Source organism: Mauremys mutica, chromosome 2 (assembly GCF_020497125.1).
Source record: "Mauremys mutica isolate MM-2020 ecotype Southern chromosome 2, ASM2049712v1, whole genome shotgun sequence".
Classification (NCBI taxonomy): Eukaryota; Metazoa; Chordata; order Testudines; family Geoemydidae; genus Mauremys; species Mauremys mutica.
Window position 1 is genome coordinate 142,858,460 of NC_059073.1, and position 14,056 is coordinate 142,872,515.

The following is a 14,056-nucleotide window of genomic DNA, read 5'->3' on the forward strand; positions in this document are numbered from 1 at the left end:
TGTGCTAGTGTGGATGCATTTATACCTGTATAAAAGTGCCCTATATCAGCATAGCTTATTCTCCTTTCCCCGGAGGAATAGTTATACAACAATAAGGGCTTGTTGGGGAGATAGCCCAAAATAGCTATTCTGCATTACCTCTCCTTGTGGACATGCTATTCCGCACTGAGTGCATTCGTTCAGTTTAGTTTAGTCCACTTTGGAATAGCTATTGTGCTTTAAATTCATACCCTAACTTTTTCTGCACTACTTTCCCCATGTAGATAAGCCCTAAGACAGAGAAGAGAAATATGAAGACCGAGAAGAAAATATATCATAATCGATAGCAGCATTGCTCCTGCATAAGCATTTTTCCCCAAAACATTTCTATAAAACATTGGGTTCTGCTTCAAAAAGATATTTCCCCTTGCTCAGCTAAATTGAGACAGAATATTTCAGAGGCACTAGACATTTAAACTAACCAAACAAAAATAGCATGTACTTTTAATATAACACCTGGAATTTGTATAAAAGGATAATTACTTTCAGAGCCTCTGGAGCTCTGGCTCAGCCCAATAATTAAATAAATCAAACTTGAAATAATATTTATTGAATTAGGGTCCTTGAGTGGCACTTAGTCCCAGAGCCAGGCTGGAGGGGATACGTTGCCTGAGACACTAGCTGGAGGCAGCCTGAAGAGGTCAGGAGAAATAATAATGCCTTCCAGGGATGCTGGAGGAGGTGCCCTCTCTGGTAGCCTTTGCTACTCTTCTAGGACTCGATTGTTTCCCAAGGACACAGTCTCAATTCCCTTCTTGCTCAAGGGAAATAGTAGTTTTGCAAGCAGACTTTACCAGCAACAATTCTCTCTCTTTCTCTCATGCACACACAGAAAACAAACAAACTGCACGAGTGAACCAGTGCCAAAGAAAATGGGTCTCTCCTGGGGACTAAGTGGATTTTTATGAATTTTAGAAAAGATGTAAAAAATTGTTCTCAGTGAGGACAAGATGCGGTTCAGGAGAAGATCTACAGGTCAGGGAGGAACCAAAAGTAAGTTCTTTCATTAGACAGTAGCTGCAATGCTTGTGCTATAGCAAAACCGATGGTGCAAGGGTCTGAGGCTCAGGGCACTGCAGGTGTGCATCGTAATTGGATGTGTGATTGGGCAGGAGAGGGAAGCAGATAGGAAGTGTGGAGAGTGTGTTCAAGCTGAAGAACTGATTGAGATGCTGAACTTGGCATTCTGCAAAAGACAAGCTGAGCTACATATCGCTGAGCTGCGGCCTTTGTTACACCCACATCTGTTCCCTCTTTCAGTGGCACTTGTCAGCGTAGTATCCGAATATCTTGTAAGGTTAAAGGTTCAGCCTTTAATCCTAGAATATGGGGCTCTCCTCTTCGGTTTCTCCCAGTGAGAGAGCTGGTGATTGGTTCCTTCTAAATTGGGGCAAGGCTAATTTCAGAATTCCTGCGTGCCTGCAGTTCCCGTTGAAGCTGACGTGTTTAGCAACCCTGACGAACTAGGCCCTGGGTATTATTGCTCGGAGAAACTTTAGTTGCAACGATGTCTCGCACCATGTATCTTCAAGGCAGTGAAAATTGGGTTTGGCCTCTTCTCCTGCCAACATTTGATGCCCTGCCCCCTGGCTGTCATGACTGGTGTCCTTTGAACTCTGAGATCCCCTTTAAGACTCCCTTCTAATTACAATTATGCTAAGAGTTTTATAACAATTTGTCTCATGGCAATAGGTATTGGAGAGAATCTAGATCTGTTAGAAAGTGGAATAGTTTCTCCAAGGGAATAATATTATTTGTGCTTTGCAGTTATCTAGCACAGTGCAGCAGGGATTTGAGAGCATTTGGCAAACGTTGATGCATCTAGCCTCATGACACTGCTGTGAGAGAGGGAGGCGGTATCCCATTTTATAGAGGGGAGAATTGAAGCACAAAGAGGTGATGTGACTTGGCCTCACAAGGGGCATGTTTCACCATTGCCCTGTGCCTTGTGCAGTTAAAATGCTGCCAGTGTGATTTGCTAGTGTGTTACTTTGCACTGGTGTGAATGACCCCCAAAAGTGCAGGGGAAGTGGATCAGGCCCAGGGAGTCTGTGATTAGGGAAATAACAGAACTCCTAGTACTGTGCCTTACCTACCCTTCCTCTTCTCAAGTGCTAGATACCCCAACACTTGAGTGATTGAAAATCAGACTAGATAAATTATGGGATGGAACAGCCCCGCATTCCACAATCTACAGCTGGTCTCCACAGATGGTACTAGAATAAGAGTTCCTGGTCATGGGAAATATAATTGATCCTCAGTCATTCTTCTTAGATATAAGGACCAGAGAGGATTTCCAGGATTTGCTCATTTAGAGCGATACTTGCGATGATTCAGATGAAACACCGGCTCCCGAGACTCATTTACCACCCTACAAATGCACATGGTCTGCATGATTAAACAGGAGAGAGCTGTGTTTCCACATATGAGATGCATCACCTCATTTAGTAATAAACAGAGAGCAAATTGGCTGGAAGCTACTCTCTGATGATGCACTCAGAGCAATAGGGAGAAAAAAACCCGATTTGAATTGTATTATACAAGAAAACAAGTACAGCCTGCGGACTTTCCAGCCTCAAATTTGGAGAAGGGGAGGTCTCTGCAGCCCTAGAGCCCCCACCATTGGAGGACAGGAGCAGAGAACCCTGATGGCAGGAGAACCTCCAGTCCAGCACGTGTCCATTAAAGGAGGCTTTCAAGGAGCAATCCCTCATACTGCATAGGGAGTGCAGAAACTCAGAGCATGGATTCCTAGCATCCTGCTCCAGGATGCAGCAGAGCCCCAGTGGTTCAGTTGTGTTTGGGGCCTTTCTGGATTGGAGGATGATCAGGCGGCATGTGGGATACAATGAATGTTTTAAGATGTTCTTCTGATGTTAGGTTATTTCCATTTTTCCCCACTCCTGGATTAATATGAAAAGTGTATGTGTGTGTATTTGTGTGTGTGTATATATATAAATAAAATGCCTAGCTACACATACACACCAGATATTTCTCTGGGGTAAACTGGCATTATACTATTGATTTCATTGGAGTACACTGATTTACCCTAGCTGGGGATCTTACCCATATACTTTTTGTAGAGAAGGCTACAAAGCCCTGATTAAAACATAAGGAATTCTGTGATTTTCTATGTGCCTTAAGGGATGAAAGAACCGGTAATGAAAGCAATAGAAACTGTTTTGCCAGTTGCTAAAGAACAGATCATAGCACCGAGCACTATTACAGTTGGAACTACCGCACCATTGATCAAAGATATTAAAAATGAGAGAAAACAGCTGAGTCTTTCCTCTGCAGCAGGAAACCTTGGCACAGGTCATTCCAGCTTAAGATCAACATGAAGAAAACATTTTGCAGAAAACTGAGGAAAAGAGGAGAAACCATTTAAAGCTGATGGATGGGACTTCGGGAGACACCGGAGAATGAAAGCATTATTGAGATGATACTGAGAATGTGAAATTCACTCCTATGCAGAAGGCCAACGTAAGGACTTGCGTGGTGCATAGATTTCTGTACGGGGCTGAATTTCACCCAGGGGTTTTTGATATAGCTTGGGTGAGAAAGTGAGGATCTCAGTCAGGGTATTATGCTTACGCTGCAGCCAGGGGTCTGAATGGCAGCTTGTGTAGAAGTCCCTGTGCTAGCTTGCTAAAAATAGAAGTGAGGATGCAGAAGTGCAGGCATCAATGAGGGCTGCACAAGTGAGTACACACCTGGAGGCCCAGGTGGGCTTATTCAGCCAGGGTGTGGCATCTTCACTTCTATTGTTAGTGAGCTAGCCAGAGTAGAGCTGGCCTGGGTACATCGACATGGGCTGCCATTCACCCCCCTGACTGCAGTCTACCCTTCAAGTAGAGATGAAGTGTACTGAGGTGGGCAGGCAAGTACACAAGGTGGTCTAAGTGGGAGTTCATAATTATTTCAATAGAGGGAAATAGAACCAGGGGACCATGTCATGGAGATTAATCATTTTCCTTTCCAGAAAGCGCCATTACACAATAAGAAGGCAGCAATGGCAGAGAGCCATGTTAAACATGGATCGAGTGCCTGGGGTTAGAGGAGCATTTTGTAAAAGTGCAAGTGGACAGCTTCTGCCTTACCCTGTCAACCAGGGGCTGAAGTGCTTTAAGGGACGACTTCAATGGACGCTGCCCTAAACATGGCACAATTCAGCAAAACGTTTATGGGCTTAAGTCCACCCCGTTCAGCAAAGCACTAAAGCGTGTGTCTTAAGTATAAGCATGTGTCTTAAGTCCCACTGAAGTCAATTAAGCTAAAGGTTCAAAATGTGCTTATGCTCTTTGCTGAATGATGCGCTGCTGAATTCAAGACTATGATAGGGATCCACATGTGAGGATTCCCTGTTCTTGTTGATCAGCAGCCAAATTCTGTTGTCTCACTCATGTAAATAGTCCCATTAACTTAAATCCACAAACCATGTTGGACTTTTCTTAATTATCTATCTTTAATCTGGAATTAAAAGAAAATATAAAAATAGAATATAGCCATCTAGATAAGTGGTACCAGTCTGTTACCATACCTGCAATGCTGAAAAGCCCTGGATGCTTATCCAAAGGAAATATTGAGGGAACATTATTTTCAGCAAAATAAAACAGCAGTAACACCAAATAATTACATGGATCAGAAAGAAGCCCAGGGAGAAACCAAAAATCCTGACCATGTTGAAACAACTGCTAGAAATAGTGGAAGATCTGGCAAACAAGCAATGTCAATTAGTCATAGAGGTCTATGCAACTCTAGGACAGGAATCTGAGACTAATTCTTGCCTGCCTTGTCATGGGTGTAAAATGTCACCAGATCAGAATTATCCATTCATCACTCTGGTGAATGAATCAAGCCCCAGAATAGAATAAAAAGATGTAGTGAGTTACTCACATGGACAGCTACTTAAAATGAAAGGTGAAAGTGAATGATGCATAAACATAAAATGTGTTCTCACTTCCCATACTGCCTAGACAAAGAAACAAATACAGTTTTTCTCTCTGTGATTCATCCCTGAAACAAAATGAGTGGAAAGATAAGCAACACGGGCAGTTTTTTGGGCGCAGTTCTCCCTCATTTGCACTGGAGTAAATCAGGAATAGCTCAGATATGATCAGTGGAGTTGCAGAAGTAAACTCGTGTACATCAGGCCCTTTAAGGCAATTTACATTGTCACTATTAAGCAGAAATGAAGGGGGGACATTGTGTCAAGGCACTCCCCAGGGATGACTGGCATCTTGGCCCAAAAGTGGAGCACGGACGAGTATCTACTGGAGTGGCTGGGATTTTTTTGACTGCGTGTTTTTTTTCATTGGAAAATGCCAATTTGTCAAAACAAGAACATTTGGGGGAAACACACCTCTTTCCACCAATGTTCATGATGAAGGTTTCTCATATCCGGGATGGAATTTCTGTGGGGAAGGAGAGGGACCCCAGAATAGCTAATAGCCTAGCGGTGAAGGTATTGACGCAGGTTGGGGGAGACACAGACTCAAGTCCCTGCTCTGTCTGATTTGGACTTGCCCTAGCCATATACAGGCTCTTTCTGATTTGGAGCAGGGTCTTGAACTTGGGTCTCCTACATCTTGTATGAATGCCCTAAACATCAGTCTCTGGGTCTGTCCCAATGAATATTTCATTATTTATACAAAGTGGAACAGTTCCAATAGGAGAGACTGACTTTCTACCCCAGTGGTTAAGGCTTTCATTGGAGATGTCAAAATTCTGCTTCAAGTTCCTGCTTCAAATCAGGCAGAGCTAGGACATTAACCTGTTTCTTCCGCATCCCAGATGAATGCCCAGGTGAATGGGGAAATTCTGATCTTGCTGGGGTCTCTTTCCCCCTCTCACATTTTTTCCATTACTTTCAAAAGGTCTCGGTTTTTGTTCTAAATTAGAATGAAAGAACAAAAGCTCAGCATTGTTCACAAAATGGAATTCTTGTTTGCCAGCCAGCCCTAGCCTCTACAGCTATAGCTGAAAAGCCAGGCTCTGTAGCTCTGGGCTGTAAAAGCCCATATCTTCTGTGGATCAGATACAGAGGAGTACATGTATAACACACGCTGCTACAGGTTTCAGAGTGGTAGCCGTGTTAGTCTGTATCAGCAAAAAGAACGACCAGTACTTGTGGCATCTTAGAGACTAACAAATTTATTTGAGCATAAGCTTTCGTGGGCTAAAACCCACTTCATTGGTTGCATGCAGTGGAAAATACAGTAGGAAGATATATATACACAGAGGACATGAAAAAATGGGTGTTGCCATACTAATAGATGACCATTTCTTAACTCAAAAAGTTGTGCAGCCAGCATGTGGAAACTCTTTATTAGACCTTGTGTGACGGGTTAGATCACAGAACTCCCCCCCCCCCCCCGGTTTCATTAATACCTGTGGGAGCAAACAACTGTGCATCTCTCTCTATCAGTGTTATAGAGGGCGAACAATTTATGAGTTTACCCTGTATAAGCTTTATACAGGGTAAAATGGATTTATTTGGGTTTAGACCCCATTGGGAGTTGGGCATCTGAGTGTTAAAGACAGGAACACTTCTGTTAGCTGTTTTCAGGTAAACCTGCAGCTTTGGGGCAAGTAATTCAGACCCTTGTCTTTGTTGAAGCAGACGGGAGTGTCTGGCTCAGCAAGACAGGGTGCTGGAGTCCTGAGCTGGCAGGGAAATTGGGGTAAAAGTAGTCTTGGTGGCACATCAGGTGGCAGCTCCCAAGGTGGTTTCTGTGATCCAACCTGTCACACCTTGTCTTAACAAATAAAGAGGAACTGATTATAGAACCAAAAATCAACAGTAATTTAGGTACAAATGATCATGACTTGATCACATTTATAACCTAAAAATATGCTCTAGGAATTATTTTAGGGAATTCCTATCTTTTGTGCTATTCAGGAGGTTAGACTAGATGATCACAATGGAATATATGGGTATGTCTGCACTACAAAATTAGGTCCATTTTATTTAAGTCGACACTGAGCCTCCGATTTAAGCAAGTCGATTTTGCATGTCCCCACTATGCTCATTGTGTTGGCAGCGCTCATCCTCACTAGCAGGGCTTGGATCGACTCACGGAGCACTGCACTGTGGGTAGCTATCCCACAGTGCATGTAGCCGAATAGAATGTTGGGTTGGGCTTGCACTGCCGCATGGGACCAAAACATTTGTGCAGGTGGTTATGGGAACATGGCATTAGCCTCCTATGATGCACTTACCTCCCTCCCTCCCTAAACTCAATGGCAAACAAACCATGCCTTTTTCATGCCTTTTTTCCTAAGCCTGGGTTAGCCGCGCAGATGCCATAGCACAGCAAGCATGGACCCTGCTCAGCTGTACACTGTTGTTGTGAGCATTACAAACACCTCATGCCTTATCCTGCAGTATTTACTCAACCGAAGCAGGAACCACCATGCAGAATAAAGTGATGCCAGGCAAGCAGCCCTGCTGGAAGCCCTGGAGCAGAGCAATTTGCAGATGCTGGCAACAGTCACACATCATCTTGACATGGTGGAGCACCACTACTGGGCCTGGAAACAAGCACTGACTGTTGGGACCACCTAGTTATGCAGCTATGGGATGACGAGCAGTGGCTGCAGAACTTTCGAATGCGCAAGGCCACTTTCATGGAACTGTGCAAAGAGCTTTCCCCAGCCCTGAAGTGCAGCAATACTAAAATGAGAGCTGCTGTGACAGCTGAGAAGCAAATGGCAATAGCTCTGTGGAAGCTTGTAATGCCAGACTGCTACCGGTCATTGGGGAATCAATTTGGAGTGGGTAAATCTACTGTGGGGTAGTGACTCTGGGCAACGTGCAGGACATAGTGAATGATTTTGCCACAATGGGGTTTCTTAACTGTGGTGGGGCGATAGGCAGAATGCATATCCCTATCTTGGCACCAGACCACCTTGCCAAAGAGTACATAAACCGAAAGGGGTACTTCTCAATGGTGTTGCAAGCACTGGTGGATCACAGGGACCGTTTCACTGACATCAACATAGGATGGTCAGGAAAGGTGCATGATGCACACATCTTTAGGAACTCCAGTCTGTTCAGAAAGCTGCAAGCAGGAACTTTCTTTCCAGACTACAAAATAACCATTGGTGATGTTGAAATGCCAATCGTGATCCTCGGAGACTTAGCTTACCCCTTGCTCCCATGGCTCATGAAGCCATACACAAGCAGGCTGGACAGCAGTAAGGAGTGGTTCAACCATAGGCTGAGCTAGTGCAGAATGGTGGTGGAATGTGCCTTTGGATGTTTAAGAGCCCACTGATGTAGTTTGCTGACTATATTAGACCTCAGTGAAAGCAATATCCCCATTGTCGTTGATGTGTGCTCCATAATATCTGTGAAACAAAGGGAGAAAAGTTTCCAGTGGCATGGGCATTAAGGCAGATCGCCTGGCAGCCAGTTTTGAGCAGTCAGACACCAGGGCAATAAGAAGAGCACATCGAGGCACACTGTGTCTCTGTGAGGCTTTGAAAACTAGTTTCATCCATGACCCACAGTAATGTGACACTTATGTGTGTTATTCCTTACCTAGCTGTCCCCTTCATTGCATGTCCTCCCCTGTAAACTCCTCCCCCACTAATCACTGTGTGCTGAATGAATAAAGAACCTTTTCTCCTCAATCCATTTATTTTTTATGCTCACAAACACAGAGAGACAGCAAAGATAACCTGGGGCTAAGGGGCTGATAACACTGGGGGGGCAGGGGCGGTAGAGGGAGAAACCAGGACAGCTTGATTACAACTGCACTGCAATAACAATCAAAGGTGCTGGAATGGGTGCCTTCTGGTCCTTGTACCCTCCCCTGGAGTTGAGTGCAAGGGATACCAGACCTCCCCCCTCGCCATATCCTAGGATGTCTGGGAGAGGAGGATGTGGAACTTGGCGATGAGGGAAGCAGGTTCAGCATAGGCTGCAGTGGGACTCTAGTGTCTAGCTGGCTTTCTTGAACCTCAACCAGACGCCTCAACTTGTCTGTTTGCTCCCTCATAATCTGCACCATCTCATCCTGCGTGTCACGCCTGTGTTCCCTGCATGCTCTCCTGTCCATGTGGTCATTGTGTAGGCTGTCAGACAATGTAATCCTCCATGTGCTGAGCTCCGTCTTGTCACTCTCGGAGGTGCATATTAACTCACTGAACATGTCTTCCTGAGTCTTCTTTTTCCACCTTCTAATCTGGGAAAGTCTCTGTCCTGGCATGGAGGATGCACCGGTGGACAAGGTTTCAGCTGCAAAGAATACAAAGCACAAGGGTAGCATTGACAGTGCATACATTGTTTCTGGTGCAAGGTTAAATCTTTTTATAAAAGAAACACTCCTCAATGCACTTCCCTGCAAGCCACATCGTAAGCAGAACTGCTGACTACTGCAAGAGTCGGTTTGCTGCTCCAGCCATGGTAAGGCCATGAGGCATGGGCGAGAGGTCTTGTGCTGCTGCTTTTATTAAGAAATCCTTGGGATCACTGGTTCCAACCTCAGCACAACCCCCTTTCCCATAGCAACCTGGATGGTGCTTAAGGACAGGCACCAACATAAAGCCCCGCAAATAGTTTCATTGTTACAAAAGCAGCACCGGGTTGGGGTGGAAGGGAGACAAACAGGAAGTGTCACCGCCCCACTTCTTTAAATGCCGGCTGCAATATGCAGTGATTCCTTCCAAACACAACCAGGGCACGCTCGGGAAAGTGTGGTTGTGTGACCCAGAATTCACCAAACACGGGTGGATTACTTATCAAATTGCATGTGGTTTAAGGGCTAGCACTGAAAACTTCCCCTGTTTCCCCTAGGTAACCATATGCGATATCACTCTCCTGAGGGTAACAGAGGCGGAAAGGGAGCAGATGCTACAAGTGTCTGGGTACAGACCTAGTCCTTATGCTCAGGGCCGGCTCTACAGTTTTCGCCGCCCCAAGCAGCGCGCCGAATTGCCGCCCTGGGCGGACGGGGGGGCGCAGTCCGTGTGCCCTTAGGGTGGCAGGCGCGTTTCCGTGGTGGCGGCAATTTGGCGGCAGCTTCTATGTTTAGCTGAAGACACCCTGGACAGCTAAACATAGAAGTTGCCACCGATTTGCCGCTGCCGCGGAAACGCGCCTGCCACCCTAAGGGCACATGAACTGCGCCCCCCTCCGCCTTGGTGGTGGCAATTCGGCGTGCTGCTTGGGGGCAAAACAAGGGGGACTGCTGCCCCTTTCAGAATGCCGCCCCAAGCACCAGCTTGGAATGCTGGTGCCTGGAGCCGGCCCTGCTTATGCTGCAATGCTGTGTGCCACAATGATGCCAGAAGAGTTAATACTGGAGTGGCGCAGGAAAGTGTCCTACCGTGGTGGATAAAATAAGGCAGCCCTTCCCAGAAACCTTCTGCAAAGGATTGCAGAGTACCTCCCTGAAAGCTTCCTAGAGATCTCCATGGAAGATTCCCAGGCCATCCCCAGGCACATAAATAATCTTTTTCGGAGCGCACCTTCTGCATAGCTGGAATGGCTACCAATAACCACTATCCCAATTTTTAAAATCAGATTCAACATTTAAAATAATAGCATGTAATCCCTACAGTTTGACTGGAAATGTGTACTCACCAGAGGTGCCTTCCCCAGCATCATGCTCCGCCACCAACTGGTCCTGTGAGGAGATGGGCTCCAGAGTTCAAAAAAAGTTCTTGGCTTTCGGGGAACATGGATTCTCCACTTGCCTGCTGCACATTCTCCTCCTCCTCCTCCTCTTCCTTGTCAACAATGTCCTCCTCGTTGTTGCCCAAGGTCGCCCGGGGCTCCTGGGAGGTATCCACAGAGTGTTCTGGGGTAGTGGTGGGTTGCCACCTAGAATTGCATACAGCTCCTCATAGAAGCGGCATGTCTGTGGCTCAGAACCAGAGTGACTGGTTGTCTTCTCCTCCCTTGTCTTCTGGTACGCTTGCCAAAGCTCCTTTATTTCCACGCAGCACTGCTGTGTGTCCCTGGTGTAGTGCTTCTCCCCCATGCCCCATGCAATTTTGGCATAGATATTAGCATTTCTTCTGTTGATTTGGAGCTCTGTCTACACAGACTCTTCTCCCCGCACAGCAATAAGATCCACCACCTCCTGTGTGCTCCATGCTGGAGCACGTTTGCGGCCTTGAGCATCCATGATCAGCTGTGCTGATGAGCTCTCCATGCCAATCAAACAGGAAATGAAAATTCAAAAGTTCCCGGGGCTTTAACAGGTGGGTGGCTGTTTCCTGTGTACCTGGCAGAAGTGCAGTGGAGTTGAAAGTGCTCTCCAGAGTGGTCACAGCAGAGCACTGTGGGACACCTCCTGGAGGCCAATTCCTTTGAATAACCCAGCACAGTGTCTACACTATCCCCATGTCTATGCGTGGATGTTGACTGAAGCACTACGTCTCTTGTGGAGGTGGAATACAGAAGTTGACTTTACAAGCCCTTTAGGTTCGCGGAAGGGACTCGGTAGTGTAGACACATTATTAACTTGACCTAACATGGCATATGTCGATCTAACTTTGTAGTGTAGAACAGGCCTATGAATCTAAGAGGATGCACTGGAGTCTGGTTTTTGTGATGACATCCTCCTAGTTGATCCTGTAGTGATTATTCAGTTACATATCTATTTAATTTTATGATTAAGATTTTGCCCCTCTGTCCAACCATAGGGGCATTCAGATTTTAACAATCAGATTGGCCACATTTTCCCTGGTTTTCCCTCATGCTTTCAAAGGGAAATATTTTTTGACAGTAAGCAGCAACTAGAAAATGTTACCACTTGGGGGCATGCCACTTAAAGCCAATAGCAATGTGACTGAACTCACTCTGGTCTTGCCTAATGAAAATGTCACTTCCAGGCCCATTTGTGAAGATCCCCGTGTAATGTATCTTGATGTACTGATTCAGTTATCATATTCTTGTCACACCTTATGTGCATAGCTTGATTTCAGTGGGTATTGATCACCCTTTGATTAGTGTCCTGGTGATTATTTACTCCTCCTCTCTGAATGTCAGAGCATGCCACATTTTCTTTTGTATAACTAGGTAGCATATAACACAAAGAGGTCTTAATATATGAGTAGGGCTCATAGGCACTCTGGTAATACAAATAAATAATAATATAACAACACGATAGCCACATACATGCAAATTTAAATGATAAAATGTGGATACTAGCATTACCTTTCATACCCTGCATAAAGGGACACTCATAACTCATTTGTGACCTAAGAATATGTTTTCCCAGTCTAAGTGACAGGTCCCTAATTGTAACTACCAAGAGAGACTCAGAAAACAATACAAGCTGACAAAGATAACAGAAAATGAAGAGGTGGCGATTGCAAATTGTTTGCAAAACACAAAACCATCTGGTGTGAGTTTATTGCATTTTTATTTTTTAAAAGGTTATGTGGGTTCATTTTTCTGCATGTGACCCCAATTTCTTTTAAAAACCAGAAATAGCCACTATTTATTGAGCCATTTGCAACACGACAGCGTTGTGACAGAGTTTGCAAAAGCAATTACCGGGGTACAACTCTCTCCCACACCCAGCGGCTGATGGAATGATTTGTTAAGTGTGGAAGGAACTGAATTGTTCCAACAGCTTTTCAAATGATTCCGCTTATTCAGCTAAAGAGAAGGAACATCTGGTTTTGAAACAGCAAAGTATGGACATGGTCTACAACTTGGCTATAAGGCAGGGGAAGGGGCGATTGGTTAATGGGAAGTAGACAACCATGGCAGGTCTCAAGCCTTGGGGAAAGAAGCAAGGGGAAGAGTGGGGGTGAGCCCACTTGGACAGACTTACCACCTAGCCATTCGGAGGAGACGTTCTGCAGGAGAGTGAAAGGGATGCAGAAGAAAGTGACCAGTAGGTCACTGCAAGCCAGGGAGCAGATGAAAATATTGGTGGCTGTTCTCATGGCTTTCCGCCGGATGATGATGTAGACCACCAGGCTGTTGCCCAGAAGAGCCAGTGCGAAGATGATGATGTAGAGCACCAGGAAGACAACCTTGGCACTGGGGGGCAGCTCTGGGATGTACACGAGGGGTTTGAGGCCGTAGGCGGCAATGAACTCTTCCCTGGTCATGTTGTGCTCCTCCAGGAGCCTGTTGAGCGCCTCCGGGGTCACGTTCAGTCTCCTCTCCATGGTGCGGGTCCCTGGTGGGAGCCAGGTGCATGGGGCTCTCACGCCGGAGCCTTGTCCTTGGTGCTGAATCCAGGCACCCAGCGCGCTCAGCTCAGGGCTGTATCCCGCTGCCTAACGCAGGACCGGTGCGCTCTCCATGGTGCTGACCTCTGGAGTCGCCCCGTGTCCCAGCCCTGTCCATGGTGCTGCTGCCCGCATCTGTCTTCTCTCCTGGCTGCTCAGCTCGCTCTTCACTCCATGCTGCCAAACTGTGCGCTCCGCGCAGCCAGCGAACCAAACTGCAAGCGCCCTGCAGTCTGCTCCAGGGACGCAGCGTGCGCTCCGGGATTGAAACAGCACCTCCTGCCACTGCCCCCTGGGCAAAAACAAATCACCTTGTCAGGTGAAGGAGAGTTCCTGAGCAGCTGCAGCTTGCTAGAGAGTTGTGCTGCTGGACTCAGCACTGTCTTGGTGCTCTGCAGCCTGATTTTCCCTGTCTCTGTGTCTCTCTCCTTTAGTAGCCTCGCTTCTGAGCTCTGAAGACGTGAGTGATGGCTTATCACTCCAGTTCTGGCAGAGCAGTTTCTCTCTTCCTCCCAGGAATAGGGAGACACAGAGTAAGCCTCATTCCCATCCCTAAACAGAAATTGCTGCATGACACATTCCCATGGTATTTCCATGCGCAGTGGGCTGATTGGCAAGTTGGTGGCACCAGGAGTTTCCTCTAGGGCAGAGGAGATCACAGGCAAATGACAGAGTAGGCAGCTGTCAATCCTGGCTCATTAAACATGCAGACCTCTAGACTCCAGTCAGAAAAAGAAAGCAGGGCTTGAATAATCTCTCCTTTCAGTTAACCTCAAATGCAGCCACCTTGGCCACATGCAGCCACCAGGGGATT

The 14,056-nt window shown here is 46.3% G+C and overlaps 1 protein-coding gene across 1 annotated transcript in view; it reads right to left on the bottom strand.

The window, feature by feature from the left end:
* Positions 1-13,179, bottom strand: part of LOC123364620 (pyroglutamylated RF-amide peptide receptor-like) — a 120,366-nt gene extending 107,187 nt beyond the window's left edge. The window contains exon 1 of the mRNA XM_045006888.1: positions 12,837-13,179. Coding sequence (XP_044862823.1) covers positions 12,837-13,179 — 343 coding nt within the window. The remainder of the gene's footprint in view (positions 1-12,836) is intronic.
* Between the last annotated feature and the right edge of the window lie 877 nt (positions 13,180-14,056).